At 43.1% G+C, this 20,541-nt stretch overlaps 1 protein-coding gene across 1 annotated transcript in view; it reads right to left on the reverse strand.

Annotated features, from left to right (window-relative positions):
* Positions 1 to 20,541, reverse strand: part of Syne1 (spectrin repeat containing nuclear envelope protein 1) — a 505,489-nt gene that overhangs the window by 42,953 nt on the left and 441,995 nt on the right. Inside the window, 2 exon segments of the mRNA XM_052169815.1 lie at positions 10,583 to 10,749; positions 15,496 to 15,654. Of these exon segments, the coding sequence (XP_052025775.1) occupies positions 10,583 to 10,749; positions 15,496 to 15,654 (326 nt within the window).

Below are 20,541 nucleotides of genomic sequence, written 5' to 3' on the forward strand. Positions count from 1 at the left end.
GCAGGCATTTGGGAACAACTGCTGTGCTATAGAGCATTGTAAACAATCGGAAAAGGACTGAAGAGAGGATCTGATGATGCTAACAGTCAGAAGGGCTCTGCAGGCCCTGGGTGAGTATGCCATCACTCATTGCAGAATGAGCATTCAGGGTATCTAGGGTGCCTACAGTAGGAGCTGTAACTGACTGAGTTAAAGGGGGTTATTTGTTAAGTTGTATTGATGCTTGCTCCTGTGCGAGTATTTGTTCACTCTATGCATGTAAGAGTTACAGTTGGTTGTGAACTGCCCTATGTGGGGGCCGAGAATCAAACCCAGGTCTGCTGGAAGAGCTGGAAATGTTAACCACTGACATTCATTCTCATTCTCTCTCTCCCCTCTCCCTCTCTCTCATTTATTCTTCTCTCATACATTATATCCTGACCACAGTTTCCCCTCTCCCCACGCTCCCACCCCAGTATGGGACTGGGAAAGACAGCTTGTTTCCCCCAACTGAGCTAAGGCTTGAAATCCTGGTGACCCTGAAGGGATGGTAGGCGTTTTGCCTGATTCCCGGGCACCAGGCCCCTGTTACTAGGTGGAGCCCCCCAAAGATTTGTGGCCATCAGTCACATAGAGGCAATTCCCCCTAGGCCCTCTACGGCAGGGGAACAAGACAGATCTCCATTTTAATGAGATTCCTAAAGGCTTAGAGGACTTACCCAATAAGCTTTCCTTCCCAGACACTCCTCTAGCAAAAAGTATTTAACCTCAGGCCCACCCTGAGAATTGGGGTATGGTTTTTACACATCCACTTTCTGTCATGACAATAAATACCTTAAAACCATGGACTGCCTCTTTTCACCGGGATCCTCCATGGGGAGCCACGGAGAAGGCCTTCACCTACAGAGCCGCCATCTATTCTCCACAGAAGGCCTCTCCACGCTCTCAGCCATGGCCATCAAGCCAAGTTCAAGCCTACCACTTTCAAGCCAAAGACTCTCCCCACTGGACCAGCCAGAGCTTCCCCTTTCCCTAGGCAGGCCTCCACTTCATTCTCAGACCTTCCATGGCTCCCAGCACAGCCTGGGTGTCAGAGAACCTGAGAACTAGAGGGCTCTGGCCTCATCACAGGCCCCGGGACCCCTAAACCAGCTCCAGCAGTCCTGTGTCTCAGAACAGATGCAAGACCCTATTCACCCTACGCCTGGCACCCAAAGTGGGTCCCAGCAATCCCTCCTCTCTCCCAGATCCACCTTTCCTTCATTTCCCTTCAGAAAAGAGTAGGCCTCCCAGGGCTATGAACCAAACACAGCATCAAAAGTTATAAGGAGACTATGTACAAACTCATATCAAGGCTGGAAGAGGTAACTAGGGGGAGAAAAAGGGTCCTAAGAGCAAATAGAGACAGCCCCCATTCCCACCGTAAGGCATGTCACAAGAATAAAAAGCTAAAGAACTGTAACATACATGCAGAGTATGTAGCTCAGACCCAAACAGGCTCCACAACTGCCACAAGACACTTGCTCAACTATGTACAGAGCAGTTTTATTAATAATAGTCAGACACTGGAGACAGCCTAGATGTCCCTCCACTGAAGAATGGATAAAGAAAGTGTGGTATATTTACTGAGCTGTCACAAAAATGTCATCATGAAATTTGCAGGCAAATGGACAGAACTAGAAAAAAATCATCCCAAGTGAGGTAACCCAGACCCAGAAACACAAACAAGGTAAGGACTCATTAGTAAGTGGATACAGCTATAAATTAACAAATAATTACACTACAATCCTCAGATCATGGAGTCATCTCTTTCCAGTCCTGGTAATTAATTACTTGAAAAAAGTAGGTACTAAGGAAGCAGACATAAGCCACGGAACTTCTAGGATAACCTATTTAAAAAAAAAAACACAAAACCAAACATAGTTCATCATGGGAAATAACCGTATGATATACTTAGATGTAGAGGAAGAATCTGATACAGTGTAAAGGAAAAGAAATGCACAGACACACATAAGTATCAAAGCAAGGGTGTAAGGATGCCAAGGGCATCTGTTGGGACAGTCCTGAATGAACTTTCTCCCAGTGGGCAGAGTATGAACAGGAGGCTGGGGCAGGAAGAGACTGTTTTAACTTCATCACATAATAAGTATTGGTTAGGAGTTCCTGCTCTGTTTAGGGTCTGGCCCAGAGGACCGTACACAGACTTCGCCCCAAAGTAGGCTGATGGTTGCAATGAGTGCACAACCAGGGATTTCTGCCACAGCTCGCTCGTTCTCTCTCTCTCTCTCCTCTCTCTCTCTCTCTCTCTCTCTCTCTCTCTCTCTCTCTCTCTCTCTCTCTTAAATAAAGTTCAGTTCTCTGCATAGTCCACTTCCTGGTCCAGGAAATATGAAGAATTTACAGGAACTGCTCTTCCTATAAGTAATCAGATAACCAGATAAAGAAAATGCTTCAATGTCAAAGTGGCCTCACTGAAAATCTATCTTCTTGAAAAAAAAATGTCAAGAGCCACACGATGTCTAAGCCTACGGGATGCTAGAGATTTCAAAGCAGATCCTCAATAGAATGTTCTGTGATTCACAGCTTACACTTGGATGCCCCGTCTCTATGACACCATCATGCTAAATAAGTTGCTCTCTGGGTGGAGTATAGAACCACCCCCAAGGTGCTCTTAGCCTACGAGCTACGGCTCTCGGCTCCTTCTATGCCCACCTCAGATGATTGTCTATGTTTCTCAGGCCAAAAGTCACCACTCTGAGGAAATATAATTAAAATATTTTTAGAACATCAATTTATTTTTAGTTCCTTAAAATTGATGGAAGCCATCATTTCTACCATCACAGTGTCAGCAAATCAGAGTGTTTGTCTCAAATGAAACTAATATCGATGGTACAGTTGCATCGTCTCCTCGCAACTGTCTCCAGATCTCATGCTCACACACGTGTTCTTTAAAGGGTTTCCATCCTGCTCTGGGCATTCTTCAGTTGACTGCAGTTTTTGTGTCTAGAGCTAGGGAGCCATGAGATTTCTCCTTTCCCATGCTAGCACGTCCATGGGTCTCATCCTTGTTTGGGTCTTGTTTAAGGATGAATCCCCAACCCAGTTGGTTATTTAATACTGAGTAGTTAGCCCTGAAATCATATACACACACAATATAACAGTATATTGATTGAACAGGTTGTATTTGTATTTAGGAATATATATGTATGTGTGTATGTGTTTTGTGTGTGTATGTGTGTGTATGTGTGTGTGTGGTGGACAATTAAAAACATGAATTTGAGACAGCAAAGGAAATACATGTGAGAGGATTAGAGAGAGGAAAGGGAGGGAAATGATGTAATTATGTTTTAATTTTTAAAAATGGTAAAATAAGCATTAGTTTTTTTTAAAAGACAGTTTTATATGTTTGCTCCCATATGTGCATGTGATTGATTACAAGTATTTGATTGTAATACCTACTACACAGTAACATTTTATCTTTTTAAAGCACTCTCCAGTGAGGTATCTTAAAAAAGTTGGGGGAGAAAATGTGTACTTAAGAAAAATCTATGTTTATATTGCCCAGTCTACTCTATTGATAAAGAGTGTTACAATGTGCTACACACTGCTTACCACAGCTTATAATTTTACTCGATAGAAGAATTCCTTAGTTAGTTTTGTAGGCAGAAGTCAAGCTTAGACCTTGGGTATTCCATGACACTGTCTTTGAATGTTTCCAAGAACGCTGGAAAATCATTCCTGCTTGCTTCTGTCATTCACAAGACAAAATCCCCTTGGGTAGTTAAGGGGTGACAGCTTCGAGATAGCTGCTGCTGCAGGTCTCAGGACAAAAGCAGTGCGTGGGCACACAGTGGACACAGAGTTTACCACAATGCCTTAACTACCAGTGGCCCCACCAGCACGGGGCTGATGGATGATGGCTGGCACCGAGAAGTCTGTCCTGTGGGGACCCAGGAAGAATGTTTCCCCTCTTCTCCCATGTGACCAGCTTTACAGGATGCTGAGTCCATTGGATCCAATCGTCCGCTCACACGGACACCACCACACAAAGGAGCACGTGAATATGTGCTCACAGATGTGAGCAAATGATCCAGGGCACAAAGGGATACGAGGAACTCACACTCTACCTGGCGTCAGAATTAGTGCAAGGACTCAGATCCCGTAAAACACCAAATGAGGGCCAAGGTCGTGTGGTTAGTGTGCATTGAGCTGAGGGCATCGTGACACGGAAATGCTTGTTCATACAGTCCATTAGGGACAACTTCCTCTTTCAGGCTAATATAAATTTAGTAAAGTCAACGGGTGAGCGCTTAAGTGGTTGTCCTTTATAAGTTTCAGGAAAAGTATGTTTTCTTACAAATTGCATAATACGTTATGTGTATGTTGGGGGAAGCAGAGGCGAGCATGAAGGAAGTGGACCGCGAACCCTCATTTATTTGTAATAGCTTATTAAATCTGGTATTTTCAGGTGTCATTCTTGCACAGAAGAAATATCTCATTTTTCCTCCATTATTTCTTTGAAAAAAGTCTTTAATGTATCAGAGTATTTACTATTTATTGTGGGGAACTAAGCCATTTGGGTGGCATTCCTTGGGATAGCATCCAGGTTTTTAATTTAACATAGTTGTCTACATTTGATATATATGTGCAGGACATAGCTTACGTGTGTCCTTTTCATCCAAAGCATATCTCAGGCTCTTAACCTTCTTGAGAAGGGCCATACTACTGAATCCAACTACCCACTCACATTACTACTAACACACAAATGAGCATACGTGTAATTATGATGATACTTATTATATTAATATATCTAATACCTGATATATTATAAAGTATATACATATGTAAAGTATATATATACATAAGGTATGTATATATAAATTATATATAAAGTATATACACATCATAAAGTGTATATATATACAGTATATATATACATAAAGTGTATATATATAGATGTAAAGTATACACACACACACACACATTTTCCTTCAAATAATTAGTATATCCACAAACCAAAACACAATAGAGTTCAGAGTCTAAATATAGTTGAACCAAAATTGCTATTAGCAAATACAATCCACCTATGAGAATCCCTGCAAGGGTGTGCATAACAATACAAGAAAAACATCTCAAACCCTTAAGCTAAAAATCCCTGTCAAATGGGAAGAACTCTGAATCCTAACCACAGACCACCAACGGTGTTATTGTTACTCTACATGAATTAAATCACAGGCTCAATTTTTACACTAAGCAATAACTAATATTTTTAGATCTAAATTCTAGTATCTGCATATTTTCCAAGACCTGAAGGCCTGAGCAGCCCAAAGGGACTGACCAACACAAATGAAGGCAATTTTTCTCTCAGAAAAAAAAAAATCTTCCTCAGGCCTGAAACATGTTTTTATTTACTCTAGAGGAAGCTTTCGGCTGCAAAGTTGTAAACAGGCTCCAGCCGACAACTTTCAGTTTGGTCCAAGCCACCATTTAGCTAGCAGGTGGTGGCCTTGCTGACGCTTTTTCTCAATCTCCTTCCTGTCTCGGCTTCTCAGCTAGAGCCATGTTCCTTGCATGATGCATTTGGTACAGACGCAACTGAAATACTAACCTCCTGCACATGCCCAGTAGAGAAACAAGAAAACCAACCAACAAAGAACCCTTTGGAGTCCATGGCCTACATTCTCCTGGCCCTACTCACGTCTAATGTCAGCAGGAAACACTCCAGATGGAAGAGCCTAGTGTCTATCCCGTGAGCCCCATGCAACTCTAAAGCTATGCCCAATCAAGATGCCTGCCTGGAGACATCGCAGTCGCAGTCTGGGAGATCTGCGTCCACACTGCCGTCCTCTGCCATCCTCGGGGCACGCAAGTCCTCTGCCACCACCATGAAGCTGTCACTTGCAAAAGTCCGGCTCTGCAGAGCGGAAGGCTCAGTCCTTCCTGGGCGAGGAGAGAGTCTCTCTCCCCTTGTCTAGGCCAGAAGTATGAAAATGCTCCGGGCGGACAAATGGTGCTGGTTGTCTGTCTGTTAACATGACACTGGGCAGTCACAAGTGGTCATGTTTCTAAATAAAACCCACATTCATGAGCATGTGCCAGGCTTGATCTGCTGGAATGTAGGCCACGAGGGTAAGAAGGGAAAAGCTCAGTGTAATCTGCCAGGGGGAGCAGGCTACGGATCTAAAGAAGGGTTCCCGAGACAGCGGATGGCTGCAGACAGAGGGACGGTCAGCTTTTCCCGGGTGCCCCTGGCTCTGCCAGAGCTACTCAGGAAAGACAAAGGAGTCATGTGCAAAAGGACCTGCAAAACCTCGACAAACACTGCAGATCACAGCGGCAAACAGAAGCAGATTCTCCCAGGCAGTCTGTCTGCATGTGGTGTGAGTAAGAGGAGGTATAAAGGGTTGGGGAAGCAGGGCCGGAGACTGTGGAAAATCATCCGATGTTCCCTTTCTAACGGACTCTTTGAGCATGGGAAATGATGAGGAAATATCCACCTCCACTTAAAGGACCTTTGTCCATTTAAAAATAACGCTGAAAGGTTGTCAAAAATAACATTATTTTAAGACTTCTTTTGTCTAAAGTTTCATTGATAGGATTTCAGGAAACTTTATTTTGTGAATTTGGGGAATTTTCTAATTTTTTTTTTTTGCACAAACATATACCAACGAATATGAAAATGACAGAAAGGCTTGTGGTGCAGCCTTGTTGGCTCACTTTCTTAGCGTGCGTGAAACCTTGAGTCTGGTCCTGGTCCTCAGCAATGCATGACTGGGACACGGTGGTGTGGGTCTGTCATCTCCAGCCTGAGGAAGGTGGAGGCAGGGGGACCAGAAGTTCAAAGTCAGTCTTGGTGACATATGGCGTTCAAGGCTAGCCTGGACTAAATGAGTCCCTGTCTCAGAAAGAAAAAAGCAGTCTGTGCCAGTGAGACAGGGTTTAGCAGGTAAGGCCAGCTACTATGCTTTTGATGGTCTGAGTTTCATTCCCGAAAGAAGAGGACCAACTCTTGCAAGTTCTCCTCTGAGTCTGACAAGTCTGTGTGGCATTACCCTGCCCCCACGCTACACAATATATAAGCAAAAAATAGAATTGATTTAAAAAATAAAAAAAAAACCTCCAAAAATATGTACCAGGTTCTATTCTGTTTGGTGAATCAACATTTTTTTTTTCATTTTTATTTTTTTTGCTGGAAAGGAGGAGAGTCATGAATGGGACTGAAGGACAGAAATGAAGACTACGGCTGGCAGGGATAGCGCTGAAGACAGGTGTGGAGGAAGTTCCTCTAGCCTAAGCACAGTAAACAAGGGGGCAGAAAGCAATTGTGATAGCCAAGTAGGTCCTGGGAGAGGGAGACTAATCCAGCGTGGCCTCACACTTGCTCTTATTGTCCAGAGCAAGCAGACAATAGGCCTGTGATCTGCTCTAATTCTAAAGGGGGTACTTAGAAATGGACAGGACATCTATACAAAAGTTTCCCACTGGATTCATTGGCACGGTGGGATTTTCAGCGGTAGACACAGAGGTACACTTTAGACACTACAGTGTAAAGAGCCACGTCTCACTGACATACAGCTAGCTGACTCAAGGCTGTTTATATATTTTTTTGGAATAGTAAAAAAACAATCACACAAATGTGTTGTAAATAGATAGGACTTTGATGCACAGTGTAATATTAGCTGGCAGCAGAGGAGACGCTAAGCCAGCTGCCTACAACTGCACAGCGTTAAAGCGGATTTGAAATATTTTGGGCATAGTTTATCTTCCCTCTCCGTCTTGTTGCAACACTGAGATTCAGGAGAGAACTTTACCCGGTTTAATGGAATTATATGGACACGCACATCCATGAGTCAGAATCTGACACACACTCACAGAAATCCCCAGGGTGGTGACCCAGTGGGAGGTCTCTCTGAGAAGGGCCTTTATAGCACACGAGGTTTCAATTTCTGCTTCTGAAATAAGATTTTTATTATCATCTTGGTGGCTGAGATTCGAGACTAAACAGCACATTGGGATTCTGAACCACTGTGCAGTTCGGCTGAAGGATAATTCCAGGGGAGAGGCGTATGCATTTCCTTTCTAGTATGTTCCTGAGCAGGGAGCTCTTTCCCTGTATGTACTGCCACCATATACTCTGGGGAGCAGGCCCAAGCTGGAGGCATTCATTCTCTGACCCCACCGGTCTTTGTGATTCTCCAGTTACTTTACAAAGGGCCTTGTAGATGCTACTCAATCCATCGACTACCGAGCCACACCCCTGCCCAGCTACTGTTCGCAGGGTTTTGATATATAATAAGTAAACAGACATTATCTCTTAGCGTCTACCTCCCGACATGATGGAAGGAGCACCTACTCCATGGTCGTTTCCTCTTTTCATGTAAAATAACCGCATGCATCGTTAAGTCATACCAGCATTTGAACTGACGGCACAGGCCCTTGACGGCGTTTTCCTTTGATGGCAACCAACTCTATTATTCGCAAAGCCTGTCTACAAAATAAATGGAATGGAATCTTCCTCTCCAACATGAAGTGTCATTATGGTCACCATTATGGCTGAGCAGGAAGTTCTGGTGATGAAGTAGGTTATTTTTGTGAATTAGCAGAGTGACAACAGTCAGTCTCCCTCTCATACCCAACTATACAAGCATATAATAGGGATGTGCTCACTCTTTCCCCCTACTACAGGTAAGAATATGGATGGGGTAGATTTTCATTCTTCTCTATAGGTGTTGGGAAACCCATTAAGAACCTTCTCTTGTATGCAAGTCACCCTCTCCCCTTTCCCTACATCCATTGGAAGCTAATGAAAGTACCAGTCATGGGAATAGCAGGAACATGGTCTTGTTACCCCATGCAGTATAGAAACTCAGGGAGAGGGAGCTAGGCAGTACATTCCCTTTGGCTTCATGGTTCTGTGGGTCATGAGCTCTTTGGAAAATCTCTATCTCCCAAAATATTTACATTACAATTCATAACAGCAGCAAAATTATAGTTATGTAGTAGCCACAAAAAATAATAATTTTATGGTTGGGGGTTGCCACAACTGAAGAAACTGTTAAACGGACCAAGCATTGGGAAGGTTAAGAACCACTCTAGTGGTCTGAATATGTTTGGCCCAAGGAGTGGCACTATTGGGAGGTGTGGCCTTGTTGGAGTAGGTGTGTCACTGTGGGTGTGGGCTTTGTGACCCTCATCCTAGCTGCCTGGAAGTCAGTCTTCTGCTAGCAGCCTTCAGATGAAGATGTAGAACTCTCAGCTCCTCCTGCACCATGCCTGCCTAGATGCTGCCATGTTTCCGCCTGGATGATAACGGACTGAACCTTTGAACTTGTAAGCCAGCCCCAATTAAATGTTGTCCTTATAAATGTTGTCTTGGTCATGGTGTCTGTTTACAGCAATAAAAGACTAAGACAATTGCTGCATTGGGAAGGCTGAGAACCACTGCTTTAGCTGAAATGAATGAGAACAAACAGTCTTTAACATCCTCCCTGAAGACCTGATCCCGATTCCTCCCCCCCCCCCCATTTCCCTCCCTATTCCCTCTCCAGAGAGCCAGGAGGATGAATAGAAATCTGCAGCTGTACTTGGGGAGGGGGAATCTCTAGGAAGTCCCAGAGACCTGGGATTGGGGTCGGCTCCCAGGAGTCAATATGGGTGACCTTAACTGAGACTCATAACAGTGGGGACATGGAATCTGAAGAGACCATCTCCTGTAGCCATGCAGGACCCCTAGTGTAAGGATAAGGACACCAATCTACCCACAAAACTTTTGACACAAAATTTGTCCCGTCTTAAAAAAAAATACAGAGACAAAGTTGATGCAGAGACTGAGGAAAGGAGCAATCAATAACTGGTACAACTTGAGACCCATCCCATGGGCAGGAACCAATCCCTGACACTATTAATGATACTCCATTATGCTTGCAGACAGGAGCCTAGCATAATTGTCCTCTGAGAGGCTCCACCCAGCAGCTGACTGAAACAGATGCAGATACCCACAGCCAAACACTGAACTGAGCTCTGGGACTTCTATGGAAGAGTTGGGGGAAGGACTGGAGGTGCTGGAGGGGATAGGGACTCCACAGAAGACCTGCAGAGTCAACTAACCTAACCCTTGGGGGGCTCTCAGAGACTGTGCCACCAACCAAAAAGCATACACGGGCTAGACCAAGGCCCCTAGTACAGATGTTGCAGATGTGCAGCTCAGTCTCCAAGTGGGTCTCTCAACAACTGGGGCAGAGTCTGTCCCTAAAGCTGTTGCCTATCTGTGGAATCTGTTCCCCTAGGCCTCAGAGGGAGAAGATGCAACTAACTTTGCAGAAACTTGATGTGCCAAGCGTGGCGATGTCCGGGGTGGTGGGGAGAGGGGGGCGTTCATGGGACGGGATATCCTCTTAGAGGAGATGGGGAGAGGGTTGGGGGAAGGGTCACTGTGAGGGAGCTGGGGTAGTGATTTGCATGTAAAAACAAGAATAAAATGAAAACAAAAACAAATACTACCATCTTCCCCTCTGGGCCTCGTGCGTGCGTGCGTGCGTGCGTGCGCATGCGTGCGTGCGTGCGTGCGCGTGTGTGCGTGTGCGTGTGTGTAGGTGTCTCCTACCTGGCTGCGATGAGATCCAGGAGATGCTGCCACCTGTCGTTCACTTTGCTGAGCTTGTACTGAATCTCAGAGGCTTTGCTCTCGTGGCTGGCTTTAGCAAGCCTTTCTCCCATTTGCTGGAGCTGGGTTTTGTTCTCTTGGGCAACAGCAATTTCCTCTTGATAATCCTGCAAAATAAAAGCAATCACAGAGGTCAGAGGGCACGCTCCTAGTGCATTCATTTGTCTGGCTCCTCTGGAGATGTGCTAATTACAGTTTCTACTGTTTGGGTAGAGTTCAGGCCCGAGGAACAGCGTGCGAGCATCAGTTCACGTGTGCAAGAATTAATCGTGCCTATTGCTCCTAGAAACATGGAGTCCAGAGTCAATTATTACACAGACTTTTTTGAAAGGAACTGTAAGGTGATTTCTACTTACTTTAAAGGGCACCAGATTGGTGTGCTGGCATATGGCTATAATCTCAGCACTTGAGAGGTAAAGGCAGGATCATGAGTTCAAGATCTTTCTTAGGTGCATAGTGAGTTTGAGATTACCCTGGGATGCACAAGACCCTTTCTCAAAAAACAAAGATGCACACACACACACACACACACACACACGCGCGCACACGCATGTGTGTGTGTGTGTGTGTGTGTGTTTTAAAGGCATATACCCAGAGGATTCCCCACCACGTAATAAGGATACATGCTCTACTATGTTCATAGCAGCCCTATTTATAATTGCCAGATGCTGGAAAGAACCCAGGTATCCCTCAACAGAAGAGTGGATGCAAAAAATGTGGTATATCTACACAATGGAGTACTATTCAGCCATTAGAAACAATGAATTCATGAAATTCTTAGGCAAACGGATGGAGCTAGAGAACATCATACTAAGTGAGGTAACCCAGACTCAAAAGGTGAATCATGGTATGCACTCACTAATAAGTGGATATTAACCTAGAAAACTGGAATACCCAAAACATAATCCACACATCAAATGAGGTACAAGAGGAAAGGAGGAGTGGCCCCTTGTTCTGGAAAGACTCAGTGAAGCAGTATTCAGCAAAACCAGAACGGGGAAGTGGGAAGGGGTGGGTGGGAGGACAGGGGGAGAGAAGGGGGCTTACAGGACTTTCGGGGAGTCGGGGGCTAGAAAAGGGGAAATCATTTGAAATGTAAATAAAAAATATATCGAATAAAAAAAAAGTGTGGCTCAGTGGAGTGTCTCAAGGGTAGATGGCATTCCTAGCACTAATGAGGACAGGAGTTTAAGCTCCAGCACTACAAAAAGAAACAAACACAGTAAAGGAATATGCATAGACACAAAGGCCTCGACATGGAAGAATTAACATTGAAAATCCTACTGCTGTAGTCACTAAGCAGAAGAGTTATAGCCTACATAGAATCAATCAGGAAATGAACAGCTAACACCAGGCTTAAGAGACACATGCACACATACGCATGCATATCTGCACCATAATTATATATGTGTACACATAAATGTGTACATATGTGCTTACTTATGTGCATCCTGTCAGCTATGAAGATTTTATATAGACCATGTCAGTCATGTTATTTGTGCAGAATATTTTGAGGTCCTTTATTTTAGAGGAATCTTCTGCCACACAAGATTAATAATCATTAATTTCAGCAAGTGAGTGGGTCCCACACCTTGCTTTATTTTGTCTCTGTGGTAGACCCTCCTAAAAACTGGTTAAGGATAGCTGGTGTGTTGTGTGGTCTGTAAGATCCAGTTTTTGGATCAACTTTGCAACTTTATACCTGTTATACAGCAGGTAGTATCTCAGGAACATAACAAATGAGGGAAGATGGCTCCTCAAGAAAAGTATAAATGTGAGGCCGAGTTTAGATTCCCTAGAACCCATGTAACACGTAATCCCTAAGTACCAAGGAAGAAACAGGATCTCTAGAACCAAGTGGATATCTAGACTAGCTGAATATGTGAGCTATGGGTGTTGTAGGATATTTGATCACACTATGAGCCCCGAGATTATGTTATTTACTTAAAAAAAAAAACCAAACCTGTTTCTAGTTGTGGTATGAATAACCCTTAGTACATACCTTTAATTCCAAACAACGAAGGTAATATCAGTTTGTAGAAGGAAGCACCCATGTTTGAAAGTTATGTCTAATTGAGTGCCAGACAAAGTGATGAATCAGAGAAAGATTTGACAGAACAGGATATGTCCAACTCTCATGAGAACAGAAAGGAAAGGGAAGCTACTTGAGGGGTTGTGTAGAGAGGAAAGAAGGCAGTTTTACCAGGACAGTTGTACAGAAACAGGCCATAGAGCGAGAACAGGCTAGACACAGGTAAAGACCGAATGAGCTAGAGAACGAGCCAGAAGATTAGAATAGATTGCCAATTCACCAGATGCCAAGAGAGAAGCCAGATTGAATCGGTAAGCATGGAGGGAAGTTTTGAGCCGCAACGGCTGAGTTGAATCAGCCAGCTAGACTTCAGAACAAACAAGAAACGGTGAGCTTAATCAGCAGCGAAGTCTCAGAGGCTGAAAACATTCTAGGCCTAGATAAAATCGTATGGATGGCTAGATGCTTCCAGGACTAGGGCTAGGTTAGCAGAGAGAAGCAGTAAGCCTTTGGGACAACAATTACATCGGGTGAAATAAAGATACTTCTACTAATGGGTTCAACTGAGATACCCTAGCTCAATGGAGAAAAGCAATGAACTTCAACCTCTGGCCTTCATAAGCCCCTACACATAAAGGTGTGTCACACACATGTAAAGATGAGTTTACATGCATACATGTACATCACACAAGCATGCACATACAAAAAACTAAAGACCACATGAAGATAGGCTTTATGTGTACATTTTAAGCCTTCCTCTAAAGCCAGGATACCCTCTAAACCATGTATTTAAGGAAAGAAGGACTGAAAGAAGATGGCAGGTAAGGTTCCATTCTACCTCAGAGCTGAGAGCCCTGGGCATGCTTAGGACTCCTGCACCTACCCTCGTCATGTGATTACAACACACACAGGGGTCTGAAAACCTAAACCCTGAATGCATTTTTTTTTTATATTTTTAACATTCCATCACAAAATCGGGATGATTTTGTTGAGAAATGTTGATTTCAACAGAACTACTCTTAAGTCTTAAAATGCATTTATAGTAAACTGTTCTCTTGGGTTGTCATTGAAATTAAGCTGCTTGTGCCAATGGACACTAACAGTGGCCTCTAGTAATCAGTCACTCTGTTCATTACACTGTCGAAAATGCTGAGCTCCACTCAATACTCAGCAGTGTTTAACATTTATGAGAAAGACAAGACAGGGATGGCCTTTTTAGTTCCATAACTTACTTTATAGACAAACTAGTAGAATTAATATTTCAAAGAGTGCTACTTTTCTTTCTTTGCTTCGCTGGGGTTGAACCATGGGTTGCATGCATACTTAGGATGCATTTCATTACCAAGCTATGTCCTCAGAGCCACTTCCCTTCTCCCTCTTTAGTTTCACTCTTTATGATGAATAGGTCTTACTAAGTTGCCTGGGCTAGCCTTGTACTCATTTTGTAGCCCAGGCAGACCTTGCACATGAGATATTTCTGCCACAGGCTAAACAGTAGCTAAGATGACAAGCCCCACACCACCAGGCTGACCTGCTCAATGAGTATCTCTCCTACCAAATACTAGAATATAAATAATAATCCACATGACAGACTAAAGTTGTAGTAATATAAATTATAGCTGTATTTTGTTCTAGAAAGTACTTTTCCATTCCCAAAATATACATTCTGAATTTCATTCTAAAAAGCAATAAGAATATAAATACACTTAACCAAGAATTACTCTTTAGCAAATTTTATTATGGTACATTAGTCCTATCTAGTACAACATTCTTTGGCACCTAGCAACCAGCAAAGCCCCACTGTTAGCAGCAGATGCTATGATAAAACCTGTTTTATCTTGGCCCAGAAATAAGAGCTTTTGATATTAAATGAACAAATATTATGCATGAGATTTTTCAGTTTTTTTATATAGAAAACTAATAAAGTCATCAATGCTATGTGCTGGTTTTAGAGTTTATCTTCCTTCTATATGTGTGTGCGTTGAGAATGATACATTTTCCTAACAATCATTCGTGTGGCTTCTCAGAATGAATAAGGCTCTCATCTCTATATTCAAGAAATACTAACTGTATGTTTATGATGCGTCAAACACCGCTGTGGATGTAGGTATGAGAGTTAATGGACAAGACAGACAGACAACATCTATGTTTCTGGGAGGTTTGCAGCCCAATGAGGCTTTTTGTCCAGACAGATGCCAGGTAAACATGAAAAACAATGTGATATGTGCTCCAGGGAGACCCAAACCGACATGCTGACGTGATCATATGTCCCAAAATGTAGAAACTTTACTGAAACCCACACAAATATTTAAAATTATGAGTCAGCTTAGTGAGCCCTGGATAGATTTTAAAAATGTCCTAGATCAACATGAACCCACAAAAATAATCTAACAATGCATAGGCAATTGAAATAACAGGAATCTGGCACTCCCAGGAATACCTTCATTCTTATTGATAGCCTATAGATCATATTTTCTAGGGGAAATTTTTAGTTTAATTCACCCTAAGAATTTTTCCTTTTAAACCCTCTCTAGTAATGTCTGTCTACAAAGCAACCCACAGGATCAAAATGAGAGAAAAGTGGTGTATGCAAGTGATTCCTGCAGGTCAAAAGGCAGAGAGCTGACTTCCTCACAAACCAAACACTCCCTGTAAACTCTGCATGTGAAGCTGGCCTTTCCACACAGGCCTGTTGTACGTTATGAAGCCAAGGGCTAATGCACAGTTCTCAGACAGGGAAGCACCGGAGATAGGCTGTCATGTTCAAAGCACAGGGGGAGCACTGGGAAGAAGGGGGCCCAGGCTGCCGCGGGCTTCTCACCTTCTTGAGTTTTTCTATCATCTCCTCGATGAGGATGTCTCCGTTCTGAGAGACTTTGCTCTCCATCTGGGTCAACCACTCGCACAGCTCCTTGTTCTTCTCGCTGAAGACAGCCCATTCGTTCAGGCGCTCGCTCACTTGCTGTCGTCTTAGGGAGACCTGGGAAGTTTAGAGTAGGTCAGGTTGTGAGAAAGGATAGCAACAAAGGGAGAGCAGCCCCTTCCCCAAGGAGGAGGAAAGACTGAGCAGAAGTGGGCAAGACCTGGGCATTCCTGCAGGCTGCTGTTTCCTGAAATACGGGATTTGCTGAAATGAACAAAAATCGAGCAAAAGAGGCTGGAGAAAAGGCTCAAGCCAATGGCTGCTCTTGCAGAGAACCTGGGTTCACCTCACACCCATATGATGGCTCACGACTCTCTGAAACTCCAGCTCCCCAGGATGCTCCCTTAGGTGTCAACAAGGCTTGTTGCTCTGCAAGATGATGCAGGCTCAGCACCCGGCATCCACATGATGGCTCCCAACCCTCTGCAGCTCTAGTTCCAGGGGATCTGATGCCCTCATCTGGCCTCAATAGACACCAGGAATACACGTATTTCTACCCATTCCAGCAAACGCTCATGCAGGCAAAATACAAATAAATAAATGCTTGGGTTTTGGTGGTTTTTTAGTAGAAGGAAGGAAGGAAGGAAGGACAGAATGGAATAGAAGAGAAATGTCAGTTGAGTCTCCTGTATCTGGAGTGTGTGCTGAGGGGTTTCCAACAGCAGCCGTAAACAGAAAATGATCCCTGGAGTTCAGCTCATTTTACTCCTAGCAAGCTCCTACACATCTCCATCTATATACATTTTTTCATTTATTTTGTCTCTTTTCCCTTTTTTTTGTATAATTTTGGTTTTTACTGTATATATGCAGTTTTTACCATTTAACTTTTTAAATGTAATCAAAAATTCCCATTAATCTTGTACAGAACACAGGATATTAAAGAAAATGTAGAAGCGTATACAAGCTGAGTATCCTTTATCTGGAATTCTGAGGACCAAGAAGGTGTTTTACTTCTTTGTTGTTATAGTTAATTTTTTTGGTCTGCTTTTATTTTAGTTTCATTGAGATATAACTTAACTAACACAATCTCCAAGGGTTTTCTTGTATATTCAGAATTGTCCAACTATAACCACAGTCAATTTTAGAAGATTTTCATACCCCAACCTCCAAACAACGGTGCTGTCAGCACCATGGTGTCTTGATTGTCAACTGGATGGGTAAAGACTTATCTAGAAGGCACACCTCTGGCACATACCCCTATCTGTGACTGACTGAAGGGGAAAGACCACCCTTGAAGTGGGTGGTACTTTCGAGTCATCATCCTAGATATAAAGAGGTCTCAGAAAAATGGAGCAGCATCAATTGCCAGATATGTCTTTGATTCTGCTTCCGGAGCGAGTGGGACTCTCCCTGTGTTTGTACTATCCGCTGATATCTTATTCCAGATCCCTTCACCAACATCCACAGAGAGGGTGCTCACATGGTAAAAGGAAATCAACCTTTTTCTTTGAGAAGTTGGTGTACCCAGAGGGAGTTAGACAGTTTAAGTGATTGGCTTTTGGCTCGTCAAAGGCAGGCCCAGGGAAGCTGGGAGTCTTTGATAAAGGCTGTAATGTACAGGAGGATCAATCCCATGTCCAGAGGCAGCTAATACTCCATGTTAGTCTCCACTACTCGGCCATCAGAAACAGAGCAAGTTTCCCATCTTCCATGAGCCTTTCTCATTTGACATTGCATTTTCTCCAAACACCAGTATGTAGAATTTTTAACAATGACCTTTCATATGTCAAGTGCTGTGCTGTACCTGTTCCAGGATGTGGTGTGTTGACAGGAAGACACAGCAAGCAACAACTTAAAAAGGGCTGTCAAGCACCACAGGCTTGACAATGCTCCATGTTAGTTTGATTTTTTTTTTTCTCCTTAGCATTCATGTGCTCAGGGTCTCCTGGGAGCAGCGGGAATGCGCATCCTTCCTGTTTGACTCACAACATGAAGACACTGCTTTCATTTGTTTACTGTGGGGGCTATAATAAACAAACCATCACAAAAAAACCCTAAATATGTGGGCTGTTAGCCAGGGCCAAAACCTTTTCTGCAAAGATGTAAATCCCTAAGTAGTATGGCATTTGATGTTGTTTATAAACCGAATATTTAAGCTATCTATAAATGAATCTTTTTTTTTCTTTGGATTCAGTTGAAACTCTGAAATTTACTAGCTCAGCACATATTCATATTTTCTTAAGGGTACAGGCACAGTGCATTGCCTCGAGAGAGACAGCTGAACAGGAAGTACATTTTTCCCTAACAGTAAGTATTTTTATCAAGACATTGTGGGTGGGTGTAAACAGACACACAGTCACGCACACATCCAAGGGCACACACACTGAGCAATTCTAGTGGTGCAGTGATATGTATTTACATTACAGCTAGATTCACACATGGTTCTACGTAAGCAACAGAGGAAAAAAAAGTGATATAATCCAAAACGGAGCTAGCTGCAATAGAACCCTTGGGCAGCGGAAAAGCCAATCCCCTTCTGCTTTCCTTCTGATGTCCCAAAGCATCTGCCTGAAGCTGGCTTCCTCATCCTCATCTGTGGACCCAGGAAGTACTCCTCACTTCCTGTCAGCTGCTTCCAAAGGAGCAGAGCAGGTGGTCTCCTCCTAAGCTGGCACGACGCCATCTGTGTTCCGCTGAGTTTGGCAACGTTTATGAGGATCCCACCACAGGCTTGTTTCCTGTTTGACAGCCATTCACCGGAAATGACAAACTCAAGAGCTACTCAAGCTTCTCCTCCTCCTGAATCACTACATCCTGGAACCTGGCCAGACCCAAACTACTGTCTGACTGGTTTAAATAATCGAATGTAGGTTGGACTGGGACAGGATAATTATGTGTTAGTTTCATACTTCAAGAATCTGGCAGAGGAAGATTCTAGAAGCACATTCTATCTACTTCCTCATTTTCAAGTTTTGGTCTGCTCACAGGTGCAGTGTATAAATCTCCTCAGAGCAGTGGCCAAACACCACTTTCAAGCTGTTTTTTCAAGCAGATATATCTAAGCCTAGTGAGCAATTTTAGAACGTATGAATGTATGACTTAATTAGTAATAATAATACTTCCATGGCATGCTTACACAATTTGCCCGAATGAGAAACCATCATATGACCATCAATCCCTTCATCTCTAAAATATAGTAATTCTGGCACTATTTATTTTTTATCATCATAGGTGCCTAAGTATTAGGACATACATGTAGGATATTTCCTTCATTATTCCCCACAGGCAAACAACACTTAGCTGCTGTAAGCACTGGCTTATCCAAAGAAATGGTCTTTGCATCTAAGAGCATCAAAATCTTGGAATCAGACTACAACCAATCAGAAAACAAGAAGTGATCCACAGTGGCACATAACTAGGAGGAAGTGTGAATGCATGGAACTATGAAAACACTGAGGGTCAATCATTTTCAAAAAGGACTTCATGGGGTTGTGGGGCAGGAAGGAAAATAGGTGAGAAAACCAGAAGAGAAGCAGTCCCTTCACAGTTGGTACATTTATTTTTCTGGGCTTCTAATAAATTCTAACAAAGTAGAATATGTTCCTTTAAAAAAAATAATGTAGTCCCTTCTCACCAGAAGAGGCTCATCATCAAGGCCTCCAACAAGGCATGCTGGGAAGGTTTAGCAAGGGGAAATTCGGAGAATTCTGAATCTGAAGAGATGTCTCTCTGAAGCCTTTGTGAGAAATGAGTCTGAAGTCTTTATGAGAAATGAGTCTGGCCTGGTTTATTTCAGTTAGTTACTGAAAACCAATAAGAGGGAAAGCAGTGTAGACTTCTCTCCAAGAGGATGATGAGTCGGGAGCAGGAGAGACAGCTTAGCAGTTAAAAGTACGTAAGACTCTCACAGAGGATCTGAGCCCTGGTCTCAGCACCCACAGGGCAGCTCATGACCGTCTGAGCTAACTCTAGTTCCTGGGACCTAACAGTCTTGTGACCTCTGTGTGAACCTGCATGTGCATGGTGTATGTACACACTCCAGCAGACACACATACACATAAGATAACTACATAAATACACCTAAAAAGAGAAGACTGCCCACATAGGGGCAATATTTCTAAAAGGAAGAAATGGAATGAAGGAAAAAATAATAAAGAAATGAGCAGACTCACAGAGGTAAATGAAAAATGTGGTCATCATTTCTTATTATTAGAACCCAGAAAATGTCTACCATTTATATGGTGTATCATAACAAGGCCTGTATGTTATAACATGATAACTGTGGTAATGTCTACACGGTGAAGAGCTCAGAAATTAATTTGTGTGATGATTCACTCTCTATGAACGACTCTGTGCAGGCTCCTCCCTGTGTACACTGAGAACACAGCATTCTGTGAAAAGTGGCCACTTTCATGTTGTTAACATGCTGGTGAGGGTCATGGCTTGGATACCCCTTTTTGTAAGGAAAAATTCACAGGAGATTGTTGAAAACTTATTCTAAGCATGTGGGTGAATATTCCTTTGGTCCGTGATGTGAGCAGGGTCTGGGTTTAGATTAAGTATTTGGAGGAAATTTTTCAAGGAACACATTTGTTCTTAATATGGAATAAACCATAAGGCAGGGCCTCTCAAACTATGTTGGAAGGTTCTGGAAGCATAATAATAAGGATCCATGATGCCAGGTCAACTGGGAAGGAGGAAGAGAAAAGAGGCAGCAGACAGCCCAGTTGCTACGGGAGTGAAGAAATATTGGTTTGGGCGGGCACAGAGTCCTTCTTTCAGCCCATTCCCCCCTTCTAACTATCCTCTTCTCCAACCTTATCAATGACATATGTGTTACCTATACATCAATCTATCCTCCACTCCCCAACTAAGCACTAAAGATTTATACATTTCAAGAAGCATTTTGTCTAGCCAGTCCATACATAAAGACGCATTGCTTTCATCTGTGCACATACACTCTTCCTCATAACTATATAGAACTTTCTAGGATGACTTTATTTT

This window comes from Apodemus sylvaticus, chromosome 23, assembly GCF_947179515.1.
Source record: "Apodemus sylvaticus chromosome 23, mApoSyl1.1, whole genome shotgun sequence".
Lineage (NCBI taxonomy): Eukaryota > Metazoa > Chordata > Mammalia > Rodentia > Muridae > Apodemus > Apodemus sylvaticus.